Source organism: Tachypleus tridentatus, chromosome 2, assembly GCF_004210375.1.
Source record: "Tachypleus tridentatus isolate NWPU-2018 chromosome 2, ASM421037v1, whole genome shotgun sequence".
Classification (NCBI taxonomy): domain Eukaryota; kingdom Metazoa; phylum Arthropoda; class Merostomata; order Xiphosura; family Limulidae; genus Tachypleus; species Tachypleus tridentatus.
The window spans coordinates 32062317-32076734 of NC_134826.1; the positions used below are offsets into that span (position 1 = coordinate 32062317).

Below are 14418 nucleotides of genomic sequence, written 5' to 3' on the forward strand. Positions count from 1 at the left end.
CTAACCATAAATCATAAACACACTCGTGCTCTTTAACTAGTAAATGTCTAATTCTAATTGTTTCTTTGAAATACTTAACACAGAAGATTAAATCGATTTCATGACTGAAGTGTCACTCTTTATCATCCATTCTTCAAGGCTTCATAAAATTATACAACTTCTCCCACTGAAAGCTTATCGATATGTGTATATGTAAAAACGGCTGGTATGGATAGAGAAAGAACTATGTAGAGGAGCGAACAACGTTTCGACCTTCTTCGGTCATCGTCAGGTTCACAAAGAAAGAAAGAGGTCACTGACCGATAGCTGACCACATGTTTGAAAGTGGTTGTGGTAATCGATAGGTTGTAATATCTATAGTTTATCAAAATTTATATCTGTTTTAGCCTTTATTTTAAAGTTCAGAGTTACCTTTGATTTTTATCAACTAAAATAGTTTGGTATTGAACAATATTCCGTGCTTTGTTCTTTATATATTTATAACACTTTGAAAATTCTTGATAATGAGAGACAAAATATAGAAACACTCCAAATCCTCAGTTGTAACATATTACGAATAGTCACATTAACAGACATTTGTTTTTAACTATTTCATTTAATCAAAGGAAAAAAGAATGATACTTTTCGAAGGATACAGAGTAATTCTAAATTACAGTTCTAATATATCCCAAACTCAACTTCATTAAAAATACCTGATACTCTTTCCTTATTTACTGCGTGAATATTTTATAATCAGATGTCTAATACAACGGATAAGCTCTTGATTGCTCTATGATTAAACTATATGATGCTATAATTTCTTATTTCTATCTGTTAACAAGACAAATTATTCTCCATATCTCTTTTAAACTATAAATCTCACTCCAACAAATTAACCAGTAAGGCCTTTCACTCTTATGATGGTTAACTTTGATTTTACTATCTTTTCTCTCACCGACTTCTCTTTCCCGTGACTTTACTTTTTACACTCTCTTTGTTTCTGCTTGTCTGTTCGCAGCTATTTTATATTTCTATTACTTACGCCTTCTAGAAATCTCTATGGCCTCGGCTATCAACGTTCACATTATAGTGCATTCTGTGGACCACTTATACCGTGAAAGGTCTTTTCCACTGGTGGATGAACTTATTGTTGTCTGTAAGCAGGAGAACTTAAAACTTCTACCGTACCTTGAAATGTCAACTCTTGGCTCTCTTGTTATAGAATTACTGCTGTCTGTCTGTATTAGGTTTAGCCTCTCTAACAGAACTGCTTTCATTGATATGGTTCAGTATTCTTTTCGGTCTTCTGTTTTGTAAAAGTCATTCCTCTTCATCTTGTGCTTCATTTACTCTTGGGTAGTGCCCTGAAGTTTCTGAAGGATCTTTCTTCTTTACTTCTTTCAAATTTCTACTACCTGGTTTATTTCCTATCCCAAAGTCATATACTGAGTCTTGAATGAACATGGTTTCAAGGTCTTCTACATAATATGGAGTATACACCTTTATCCCTCCTATGGGATACCTTCTCACTGTTCCATGAATTAGCACACATAGACATATCTTGCCTGTCACATGATCATCAGATACTGTAGTAGTTTCAACTGTTACACTACTGCACCTAGTGTCTCATAGAACCTTCTCTTTTTCGTCCCCAACATATACTTGACTTACTGGTATGTTGAGATCTGATATAACCTCTTGATGTTTATCACACGCTCCAAGCACTATTGGCAGTGTTGATCCACCTGCTAATTTAAGTCAACCATTAGTCGTACACTTATCAATCATAGAATTAGAACTTTTTGTGTGGTGAATTTGACGTGTTTTCTTGATTCTCCTTTTTTCTGGCAGAAGCAATCATGGTAACAGTCACAGTTTTCCTGTTTCTCACCAGGATTATCTTTGTAAGTATATCTAACTGCTTTATGTTGAAATTTCTGATGTTGATAGCTGGTAATGAACTTGCACTCCTTTGTAATATTTCCCAACAATATAGCATCTCTTCTCCCTTCTGTCTATCAATCTTTTGTCATCTTCTTTTGGTGGAATCTTGCTTCTGGTCAGTCATCACTGGTTTCGAAATTAACTAGATATTTTTGGGCTTGTAGATTATAATTCCCCCATAGTTTTCCTTAAGCTGTTCTTCCAGTTAGTTCATCTTCTCTACATTTTTTGGTGCTCTCTCCTTTAGGAATAGCATGTCAGTTGAGTGCGTGATCATGAATTGTTCATGTGCTTGTAGTTCTGCCAGTACCTCAAAACTATTGTCAAATTTGACCATGTCAGTTCATATTGTGAAGTATCGTTTCAGCAAAGCCACTTTTAATTTGTCATAGTCCATAGTATCTTCTGATGTCATGTTTGCATATACGTGTTAGCCTTTTCCTGTGAGAAGAGCGCTGAGACAGACTGGCTAGTTGCCTTTGACCAAGTTCTGACTTTTGACAATCTTTCATATTTTTTCACGAAAACATTCGTAGTATCTTTGTGTTTATCAAATTTGAGCTGCTTGGACTGGCTGGCCCTGACTCCATTGTAGTTCTTGGGTCCTTCTTCCTTAGGTTGATTCAGCTTTGCAATCTCAGTTTATGCTCCTATTCTGTCTATTTCTAGTTTCTTCTATCTCTCCTTTTCTTCTTAATTAATTTGTGCGCTTATTTTTTCTCTCTCTCCATTTCTTTTTAGTCATTTAGCTTTACGTCCTCTTTTCCTTTCTACTTTCTTCTCTCTCTACTTCTTGCTGTTGTTTAACAAACTCTCCAAGTTCATAGCCTTTTAACGACATTTATCAAAATCAGTTGGCATGGTTATATAACGTGATTTTAATCTTCTTACTACTTTTGCTGGTCTGGTTGCAGCTATTTATATATTTATCACTTAGACGTTTAAGAAATCTCTATAGGATCAATATTAATGGATTGCAAATACATTGTTCGATAGCCTCGACATAAATGAATTACAAAAACAAATTTAATTAGTTAATAATACTACGTACACTAAACAGTTTTTAATATATGACATATATTTTTCATATATTATGAAAGTAGGTTTCCAGAAAGTAAAAATAACTAATTTATGCCGTATCAGTAAGATTCCTCTAGGCAAACTTTCCAAAGATCATTAGCTCAAAATTTCCCAAAACCTTTCCTAGCAGTGCATAATAGCCAAACGTGTAATAAATTATTCAATGAGCAATATTTTTCTGTCTAGGGAAAAGCTACTAGTAAAGAAATTCCATTAGGAATATTCGGGGGACTCTCTATAATTTCTGGACTTTTAGTTATTCAGTTACCAGAGACTAACAAGCTACCGATTCCTGACACACTCGCAGAAGGAGAAGAAATTGGAAAGTCAGTATTTGTCTGCTCATTTGAATTTGCAGAAAGTAAAGGTTTCGATTTTTTTAATCTTTATAATTTTATGTTATAGTATGATGTTACGATAAATCAAAATAACTTATATGATATTATCACGAAACGAGTTAACTTGTTTATTGTTTCCATTTATCAGAAAAAAAGTATAAGAATGTATTTCGGAACGTAAGTCTTTCTAATTTAGATAGTGCGTCTGTATGTTTTTCTTACAGCAAAGTCACATGGGCCTATCTGCTGTGTTCACCGAAGGGAATTGAACTCTCCAGTGTAGCGTTGTAAATCCGTGAATTTACCGCTGTACAATCGGGGGACAATTTAAAGAGTTATCACACGCTAAAATATTAATATCATTAATATATATTTTATCATCATTCGAGCATAATGGTTTCCTAGTAACCCGGATACAACATATTTCACGCTTTTTACTACTTATTAGCGGTATGTCTGCGGACTTATAACGCTAGAATCTGTGTTTCGATACCCGATGTGGGCGGATCACAGATAACCTTTAAATAGGCCCGGCATGGCCAAGCGTGTCGAGGCGTGCGACTTGTAATCTGAGGGTCGTTGCGGATTCGAATCCCCGTCACACCAAACATGATCGCCCTTTCAGCCGTGGGGGCGTTATAATGTGACGGTCAATCCCACTATTCGTTGGTAAAAGAGTAGCCCAAGAGTTGGCGGTGGGTGGTGATGACTAACTGCTTTCCCTCTAGTCTTACACTGCTAAATTAGGGACGGCTAGCACAGATAGCCCTCGAGTAGCTTTATGCGAAATTCAAACAAACAAACAAACAAACTTCTTGTTAGATTCATAATTTTATATATTTCTTTCTGATCGAAAAAACAATCTTTATATTCAACTAATGTAATTCTGTTTTTAACAACCCATTTTTTACACCTTCAGACTCCCAACAGGTTTTACCATCTTGTATTTTAAAAGCACACATTTTATATTTAAGCCTCATAAGTACAGTCATTATTTCCAAATTTTTCTAATCTTTCATTTTATCTGAAACTTTCTTTTTGCTTATTAACAGAATATAATAAGAATTACCGCTTGGATAGTGTGAAGTATCAAATAAATTAATGTTTTCTCTTATATCGTTGCATAGGTCATCTGTTTTATTTTATAAGAATCAGTATCCTGGTATAATAACTTTAACTCAACGCTATACATGAATCCATAGTGGAAATGATACATCTGGAAGTTCATATTAACATTAATTTATTTATTGAATATGTTTTATTCACATGAATATCGGATAATGTTTGTTTTGTTTTTTTTGTAAATATTGTCCTATTCTTAAAGTTTAACTTAACTATTAATTTTTCAATCTTGTTTGGAGTAGAGAACAATCTTATATTAATTATATTAAAACTCATACGCTTAATTAGATAGAAGATAGCGCTAATTATTCCATTTCTAAATTAATTAGTTAGATAGATGTTGGCGCTAATTACTCTATCTTTAGACTAAAAATAATTGAAACTTGGTTTGGTGATGGAATTATAGCTAGAATTTTTTCCTAATACATTTAATAACAACTTAATCATAAAATATATCAACGCAATAAATAAATTAAAAGCTCTTTTTCTTGTTTATGAAAGAATAAAAGATTGTAGAAATAATAGGAAGAGTCATGTCAGTGAATTGATGGTTTAATTATATTAATGACACATTTCTGAAAAATGATAACATTTTTGTTTATTGTTTTGATTTCTTTACAACAGGTATTGCTTATTGTGTCTAGTTATTTTATTTTGAGGAGGATATAATATATCTATATAACGTTTTTGCATTATATGGAGGGGATCAAGTTTTTACAAATATGTTTTGTACGTCAGTGGAAAACATTTTGGAAATAAAAAGTGTTGTTTCCTCCGAGGGGCATAGAGATATCATACATATACTAATGATAGAGAAACCATAATAATTTTAAATAAACAAAAATAAGTTAACAATAGAATTTTTTGTGGCCTCTCATCTGTTTGGTATTTTATAGTCACTTCATATTAAGGATTCTTTCTATTGCTTGAAATCAAATGACCACAATAAAAGCTTGTTACATTGTTAATGATATTATTTCGGCCTACATAGCATCCTTGATAAAATATAGAGAATGGAAAGATTACATGGAAATATTATAACACAGTTTTTGAGAATGTTTTTTAATAAAAAACTGATGATACGTTAATACGAAAAACCCTAGTTACCCGATTAAGTTTAATGACTTGTGTAGTTCTGTTTTCTGCTCAAATTATATATAAGTATTATTCTAACTCGTTTTTTAATATTGTCATAGTCGTTCTTGATATTGAATTATCCAACAATTTATGAAATGTCCTTTTCAAAACCATTACTAGCATTAATTCTCATTTGTGTATTTAGTTTAACATATTTCACAATCCAATCAGATTGATGGAAGTCTAACAATCTATAAAATATCTTTAGTTTCATTTCTAATTACAAATATTGTTTCAGATTTATATAGTAAAGCACGTAATATTCTTATGATATAAAGTTGTCATTAATTTTATTTCTTTAGTTGCTATTCTGTTTTATGATACTAGGGATTTATCGAAGTGAATGTCCTGTAGTTATTTTGTATATTCTTATTATGCTGCTAAAATGTAACCTATTTAAGAATTAGCATTTACATTCATTGCACTAGTATTTGTATTACTTCGCTTGAATACTTTAAGGATAAACAGATTAATATCATAAGCACTCGTATTATGAATAAACAGTGGGAAGAAAGAAGGATTTCTATATAACAGATTACTACTAACAACTATTATAAGGCGGTCTTCTTATGATGTTAGAAAAACACGTATGTTCAAGAAGTTTTGATAGAAATGAATAAAAATCCTATAACTCGAGCGCTTTCGAAGGGTGACCTTTCTTCTCCATTCTCAATTCGCCCCTGAAGAAGAAAGGTCCACCTTTCGAAAGCACTCGGGTTATGGGGTTTTTATTTTTTTTATAAGCTAGTTCTTCATATTTTCCATTTAAATGATCATGGTCGTGAACATTTTTTCAGCACCTATGGCTTTTCACGTAAATAAAAAATATAATTAGCATCTGTCTGTAAACAAGCACAAATCTACACAATGAGCTGTCTGTGCTCTGTCCACCACGGGCATATAAACCTGGTTTTACCATTGTATGTCTGCAGACATACCACTATGCCACTGAGAGGAGCTCTAAGTTCTTTTACAGTTAAATCATCCATTTTCTCAGTATTATCATATAACGTTTCTATTATTTCAATGTATCCTTTAAGCATTTCCATGAATTAAATTTCTGTGTTTGGTCGTCTATAAACTATAGGATCTTTACAATATTCATGATATAATTACAGAAACGTATAGGTTCATGTTTTTGGTAAGGATTTGTATAATTCTGAGAGGGATCTGGATAACAGATATCAATCTTTCTGTTTAATTATTAATATTCTTTAACATTATCACTGAATCTACAAAAAACATTATAACATTCACAATATTTTTATCTCACATCCTTCTTCATGTTTCTTCACTCTGTCTTTGGAATGGCAACACTACAGAAATCTATAACACGGATATACTTTTCTTTCGTGCTTCGTTAGTTGACTTTTAATGAATCAAGATATATGCTTGATAAGACAATAATGTGCATTATTTTTTATCTTTTACATATAAAAGATTAATACATTACTCTATACTTCAACTATATTCTTAGCTTTAACACAAGGTTTATTATTTTCATTTAAAATGAAGTACACATACTTATCCTGAAGGACTAAAATATTATTTTTGATACCCGTCTTCTTAATCTTATATTATATAAGGTGGAAATATTAATGAGGCTCTGTTGTGGGGCCCCCTTATATTAAGAAGGGAGAAACTTTCTAGCATTTCCTACCAATATGTAAGTTTTCCGATTAATGGAGCCAAGTAAAACGTTTCACAGTTATCATGGCATTTTACAGTTTTTATCTTCTCATAGTATTCAATAAACGTTTTTTTCATATTCTTTCAATATTACCTGATTAGCTTCTTTCATTTCATTTCCAACTTGTAAACAACCACATATCTTTTTAACAAGACTATTAATAACATATATATATATATACATGTTTACCTTAGAAAACAACCAAATGATGTACCATATCTCTTATCAATGGCATCTTTACTTGATTAGTAAAGTATTTCATTCTCTATTTTACTTTAAAATAAGTTTTATCGTTTAGTCTAAGTATTACAAGAATAAAATATATTATCATTTATTCATATTTGACATATTCCACATAATTGTGGAATCATTTCGTATTCTTTAATTTTACATGCCTCATTATTATTGTCAATTGTGTTAAAAAAGCGCTAAACCTCATCAAAAGTATCCATTTACCCAGAAGTTTTTGTATTAATAAATGGATGAACGTACAAGTGCCGTATTTGTACTGAAAACCCTCTCAATGATTTTAATAAAAATAATCAAACCTAAAATGGTTTTAGTGATCATTACCATGCAAATAAACACACCATCTATTAGAAATAAAAGATATGAAAATTTATGAATATATTTTGTAGTATGCATGTGGATGGAAAGTCGTTAGAACACATTTGTGAAATCAAAAGGAAAGCTCCCTTCTTAGAAACAGATTTAATAAAATTAAAAAGTGTGGTATACATAAAGAAGATAGATTACTTTATAATTTCTATAAAAGCAAATATAAAAGTGATATATTTATTATTGATTATTGTAATAAAATTAAAAATATCAAAATGTTGAGTGTGGATGTGGAATGAGAGTTGTTACACTATTTCTTGAAGAGCGCAAGAAAAACATTCTGCACGCATAAAAAGGTGTAAATTAATAGAAACATTTCCATTAATAAATGGAGTTATTAGTAATCTTAGAACAGCTGAAAGAGTATACTAATAAAAAGGATATAGTGTATATATTCAAAAATAGAGAGAAATGATTAATAATAAGGATCAAACAGATGATTTTATATAAATGTTTGTAGATACAAATGAAAAGGCGATATGTGCTAGATGATATGAGTTTCATAAAGATCTAATTGTTATAGTTAAGCAGAAAAATAAAATGTAATGTTTGTGTTCAGTATTAAAAAAACATTTTATAGAAGTTTTAACATTGAAATAAAAAATCATACATAAAACATTGTATAAAAATAAAGTTATTAAAGAAATAGCACTTCGATCTAAAACTTTAAAATTATTAAAAGTTCGTTGAACAGTACAGGATATAGTGGATAATATAAGCTTTAAAGAAGTGATTTAATAAAATTTATTGTCGATAAGATTCAAAGAGAAACATTTGCTAGAGAATGTAAGTTTCAATAAGTTTAAATTGCTAAGACTGGGCAGAAACAGATAAAATGTAATCTATGTGAAAAATATTATAAACCATCTTAGAAAAATGACGATCATGTCACAAGTAATAATAAAGCATTACATAAAGATGAAGCTATTCGAGAAATAGAAACATTTTCTAAAGAACGATTAGAAACTTGTTTAATATATAATGTTAATGATGATATTGATGCTCATGAATTTTTGTTTAGTCTAAAAATATGTTTATTTTTAAAATTGATGAGTTAATGTCAGATATATACGACATTTTCAGTTTACATTTAATTCATATTGTATATAAGTTTGGCATGTATTACTATAGTATCTTAAAATAAGTGAATTGTGTGCTGCTTATTTATTGTTGAAATTTATTGACATAAGTTAAAGACATATACTGTGAAGAATTTAACCAATACATAAAACCTGACGGTGGCGAGCCGGCTAGGGTCTACAGGAGTAAACAAGGGACGAGGGTAGAAGTAGACATAGACTGCAGTGGCAAATGGCTATGTGTTCACATTCTAGTGGTTAGAAAAATATATTAGAGGCCGCAATCACGCCAATTGAATTTGATAAGTGGATAAAGAAGGAAAGTAGCATGAGTACAAAGATGGTGATCTATGAGAGTTTGTTAAACAGCAACCAGGTCTAGAAACCAAGTAGATCAGAACAACAACAATAGGAAGATGAGGAGAAGCAGAGAAGAAAAGAAAAAATTAGAGAAAGAAGACCGATTGGAAATAGAAAATAAAGACACAAATTAAGATCGCCAAGCTCACCCAACACAAAGATTAAAGGCCCAACAATTACCATGGGATCATTGCCAGTGAAATCAACCTAAATTATGTGATTGTAATTTTATCCTGAAATAGTGTATGGAGTCAGTTTTTAAAGTGAAATAATCACAACCTGTATTGTAATAACAGAGTAATGAAGAATAATTAATCTTGTCAATTATATTTTAAAGTAATGAAACCAGTCTTATGGACTTTGACGAAAAAAGACAATTATTTAAAGTGTGTTTATGTGTGTTTTCTTATAGCAAAACCACATGGGGATATCTGCTGAGCTCACCGAGGGGAATCGAACCCCTCATTTTAGCGATGGTTATTTAAAGTTATGGATACAACTGGTGACATCAATAGTTGTAGTTGTGATTTTAAAGTGAAATTATCACAGACTATTTTGTAACAACAGTGCAGGAAGAATTATTTATCTTTTCAAATTGTGTTTGAACTAGTTGACGATATGCTAGTTTTTATTGTTGAAATTTATTGTAAGAAGTCACAGACACCTGCTATGAGGAATCCTACCAATACATAAAACCTGAAAGTTAAGATGCAAAATAAATGTAAAATTTAATGTTAACTTGTTTCATGTTTATCAAAGCCAAAAATAAACAGCATAATGTTCATTCAAAACTAAAACGAAATAATTTTAAGGTCGACTAAACTGCTTTTAATAGAAGTAACTGAGTTTGAACGGGAGGATATCAATGGAATCTAAAAAACGTAGCCTGTTTGAAACTTGTAATTAATAGATATGCAGCATTGAGCAGTTTATCACATATCAAATTATTTAGAAAGCTATAAAATCTCTAGTAAATATTAAAATTAAAGATTAAAAATGTTTCGTATATTGTGAATCAGCATATTTGTATCCAGAAAATGGAAAAAAATGATTCAAGATGAGTTATTAATTGTTATAAAACAGAACAACTGAAATATATTAAAGAAGTACTCACAGGAACTAATTCTCCTTTTGCTATAAATGATATTCCAAGATTAAAAAAATAAGATGGACATATCAGCAAATGTCAACACATGTGAAAAATAATAAGTAAGAGTGATGTATTAATCTTTTATATGTAAAAGATACAAAATAATGCACATTATTGTCTTATGAAGCATATATCTTGATTCGTTAAAAGTCAACTAACGAAGCACGCAAGAAAAGTTAATCTTGTTATTCATTATGCAGCATATTAATTTATTCCTCTTTACCCTGGTTTGGATTAAATCTGGGTTGAAGAAAAATCTAACTCTTTATCCATCTGGCCAAATTTCAGAAGAAAAACTTTGCAGCTATTTCAGTTGAACATTCTGTTTCAACACAGAATGAGGATGATCTTTTGATTCTTTTCTAAGTTAGCTGTTCGCAAGTTTTATACAGAAACAATTACTTTCAACAAGAGGTTCAATATATTTTGTTGTTGTACGAAGTGCACAACGACTAATAAATGACCTCTTTTTACCACAGTAAACCGCTTTTATGATACCATCCTTATCGTCTTTATCTAGTCTTCTTGTAAAAATAGTTTTTTTGTTGTTGTTGTTTTTGTGTTGGACAAAGATAAAGACACCTTCGATGTCTTCTGGAAAAATCTATTTACTGATGTTATTGAGTTATCTAGTTGAATATCACCATTACTAGAAGTTTTGGCATCAACTATTTGGTGCTCAGTTACAATAGTTGATGTATAAGTTTTAGAACCGCGAGTTACCTTAGAATATATTTCCATATTATATGGCTTTACATCTACTGCAAGATTTCCTTGAAAAAAACATTAATTCTTGCCTACATTTCTACATCTTATTGCAAAATAAATAAGTTCATTATTTATACTGAAGTTTTTCCTTTATTAAAAGATCGAATTTCTTTTCTGTTTTGCTAGCGAAATTTTCCATAAAGGCTAATCAACTTTCTATCATGATCGACTAACAAATACACATTGTTAATAAAATCACTTACCTGATTCTCATATTTCACTTTTGAAGAGCAGGTTTAACACAGTCGCCACCTGTAGTTATCTGTATGTATAAATCAATTTCAGTACACCGAACTTGTTGGAGAACAACGATTTCTCTCTATGCTAAACTAACTCCATTTAATAATTTTAAAAGTGTGTTTAAGAGTGTCTTTTCGCAAAACTGAAAACATACCTAATTAAGACATGCAGTTTTAATGTATTTAATCTAACCACTAACATTATAAAAAGTACAAAGATAATAAAAGTTATTCTCCGTGCATATGTGTAAAATAATCAAATGCTAGATGGGCTGAGGTAAACCCATAATCAGGTTTCCCACAAAAGGTTTATGTAAATAAGTTTGAGCAACGACTGTAGTTGTTGAGTCAGTCTAATAACCTCTGATATTGAAACAAAAACATGTCTTCGACAACCAGTGTACATAGTATTATTTAAATACTATTATACGTTCATCTTCATGAAGTTCACAAGTTGCATGCCAAGCCTGCTAATGTTCGGCCAAGAAATATAGCATTCAGTGGGTGTAATGTAGTGCAAGGTTGATCATAGTGTTGATAGGCCACAGAAATGTATGAAGTTGATCTGTTTTTGCATTATATAAAGTGTGTGAATCTGTGCATTGACTGCTGAGTAAGGCTGTTCTGTAGTAGAATATGTGTTATGATAATGAAGTTATGGAATGAAATTTTGCTTCTAGAAATTTAGCATAGGTTTGGTATGTGTCTACATCAGGATAGCAATGTGCTTCAGGCTGTATTAACTCTTAGCATGCATAAATACACTGAACCTGTTGAAAAACCAAAACTTTATGTCATTGCTCAGCCTCTCATACCCCGAAATCGAAAATCAAAAGTGATTGTGACCCATCAGTCAATTTTAACCTTCAGATGACTCAACTATAGATCTTTACATTAATGCCTACTCCAATTATATTTACAGGCTAACAAACAACATGCTGCAAATTACAAAACAGCAATTTATCCAATCGTATTTTATTTTAAAATGTTTCGATGTCACACCAAATATATATTTTTGTGCATGTATTTTAAAGATTGACTTGTGTTGTTAATATGTTTTATTTTCTTCAATGACAAGGAGATGATTAATCCTGCTTTTCTCCGTTTTTATGTGCGACATTAAAATACTTTATGATATGGAGTTATTGTATAAAAACCATTTAAATTAATACAGTTTCATTTTCATGTTACTGTAAGTATGTATTTTACCCTTTTTGATTTCTATCGTGAATGTTTATGTATCTCAAATTTATGTGTAATGTCTTTCGTATCGCTTTTTCCATTTTATTATATTTTAAACGTGTAATTTTATTTTCGATGTGGAGTGAATGTTCAAGGATCCACTGTGTGATTTCGATATTTAAAGGTACTTTTGAAGCATGGAGTTGAAATTGCATTGCTTTTGTTAGTTTTTTTAACTTTGTAGTTTTATGGTTGTATTTCATTTTTAAATGGTTGTCATTAATGTTACAAAATAAGTGATTTTAAATTGGTAAGAGAAGAGTGCACCTACTTCACGACCAATATGTGGGTGAATTTAGTTGGTTTTAAGTTTTACAATTAGGGACAGCTGAAATGGTCTAAAAACATGAGAGAGTGAAAACGTAGTATACAAGTGAAGTATATCATGTTTGATACCCTAATATAGAATAAAAAAAGTATTTAACTAAGCATGTGCAATTTATATGCAATATGTTAGTTTAAAAATATTGTTAGATTTATCTCACTCTGGCTGTCTAGTTTTATAAATTATTTGCCTAACAAATATCTTTGTGTTTCCAGGGGAAGAGTTTCTATAAAATCAACGAACTAGAGTTGAAAGCAGACAACAACCTTTCCCAGTGGCGGGTTGGATAATGTATAAAAGCAATAACAGTCATGTGGGTAGCTCAAACACCTTAGGAAAATATAAATTGTTGTTTTGTATACAAAGTGTTATATTTTCTCAAGCTGGAAGATATATATAACTTCATTATAAGATCCCAAGTTTAAAGAGCTCTCTCCAGTAAACAGAAATGCTGTTTTATCATCTAAAATAAAAACACTTGTTTGTGAGATAATTACAGAATATTTCTTTGAAATCTAATAAGTTCAGTGAGCTCAGAGAACTAAGAATTACTTTGCAACATACTTTCTGATGAAATATCTTGTTATTCTGTGGGACCTATCTTGTTGCTCTTAGAGAAAATGGAAGTTTTACCTGTGAAAACTAGAAGAGAAAATTCTCTAGGCTGAGAGGTTTTGATAAATACATTTTTTTCCATTCATGATTCTTTATACCGACTTACAATTACGATGACCTTAACCTCTCGCACTCTTGAGAGAATTTCTTCGGCAGTGAAATGTATAAAAACATGCCTTCTTTAAAAAATAATGAAAACAAAAATATTAAAAAATGTTTTCCTTATTTACGTCGAAAATCAGATTTTCTGATCAACAGAATGCATTACATGTATTTAAAGAAATGAAATACCTTAAGCTAATATTTTATACTTTTAACTTGAAAGTTCTAACCTGTTTGTTTAAGTGCTCAGTTAAACAAGTGAAAAGCAACCCACTTAATAAAGTTATTTTTATACTCTAGTTTATGAACAACTATATCACGTATTTGGCCTGTTTTTTAAGTATAACAACATGTCCCTGAGGAAAGCATTAAGTCTAAAAAGAAGTATCTGATAAAACCTGTTGCTATAACAACGAATACGTGATAAAATCGTCAGGTATAAAACATGTTCTTGATTAAACTATTAGATATAACAATATGTACCTGATGTAACAATCAAGTATAACAACGCATACCTGATGTAACAATCAAGTATAACAACGCATACATGATGTAACAATCAAGTATAACAATATGTACCTGATGTAACAATCAAGTATAACAACGTGTACCTGATGTAACAATCAAGTA

At 30.8% G+C, this 14418-nt stretch overlaps 1 protein-coding gene across 1 annotated transcript in view; it reads left to right on the forward strand.

The window, feature by feature from the left end:
* LOC143240418 (organic cation transporter protein-like) overlaps nucleotides 1–14108 on the forward strand; it is a 70974-nt gene extending 56866 nt beyond the window's left edge. Inside the window, exons 10-11 of the mRNA XM_076482833.1 lie at nucleotides 3190–3329; nucleotides 13287–14108. Of these exons, the coding sequence (XP_076338948.1) occupies nucleotides 3190–3329; nucleotides 13287–13317 (171 nt within the window). The 3' untranslated portion in view covers nucleotides 13318–14108. The remainder of the gene's footprint in view (nucleotides 1–3189; nucleotides 3330–13286) is intronic.
* The last annotated feature ends 310 nt before the right edge of the window (nucleotides 14109–14418 follow it).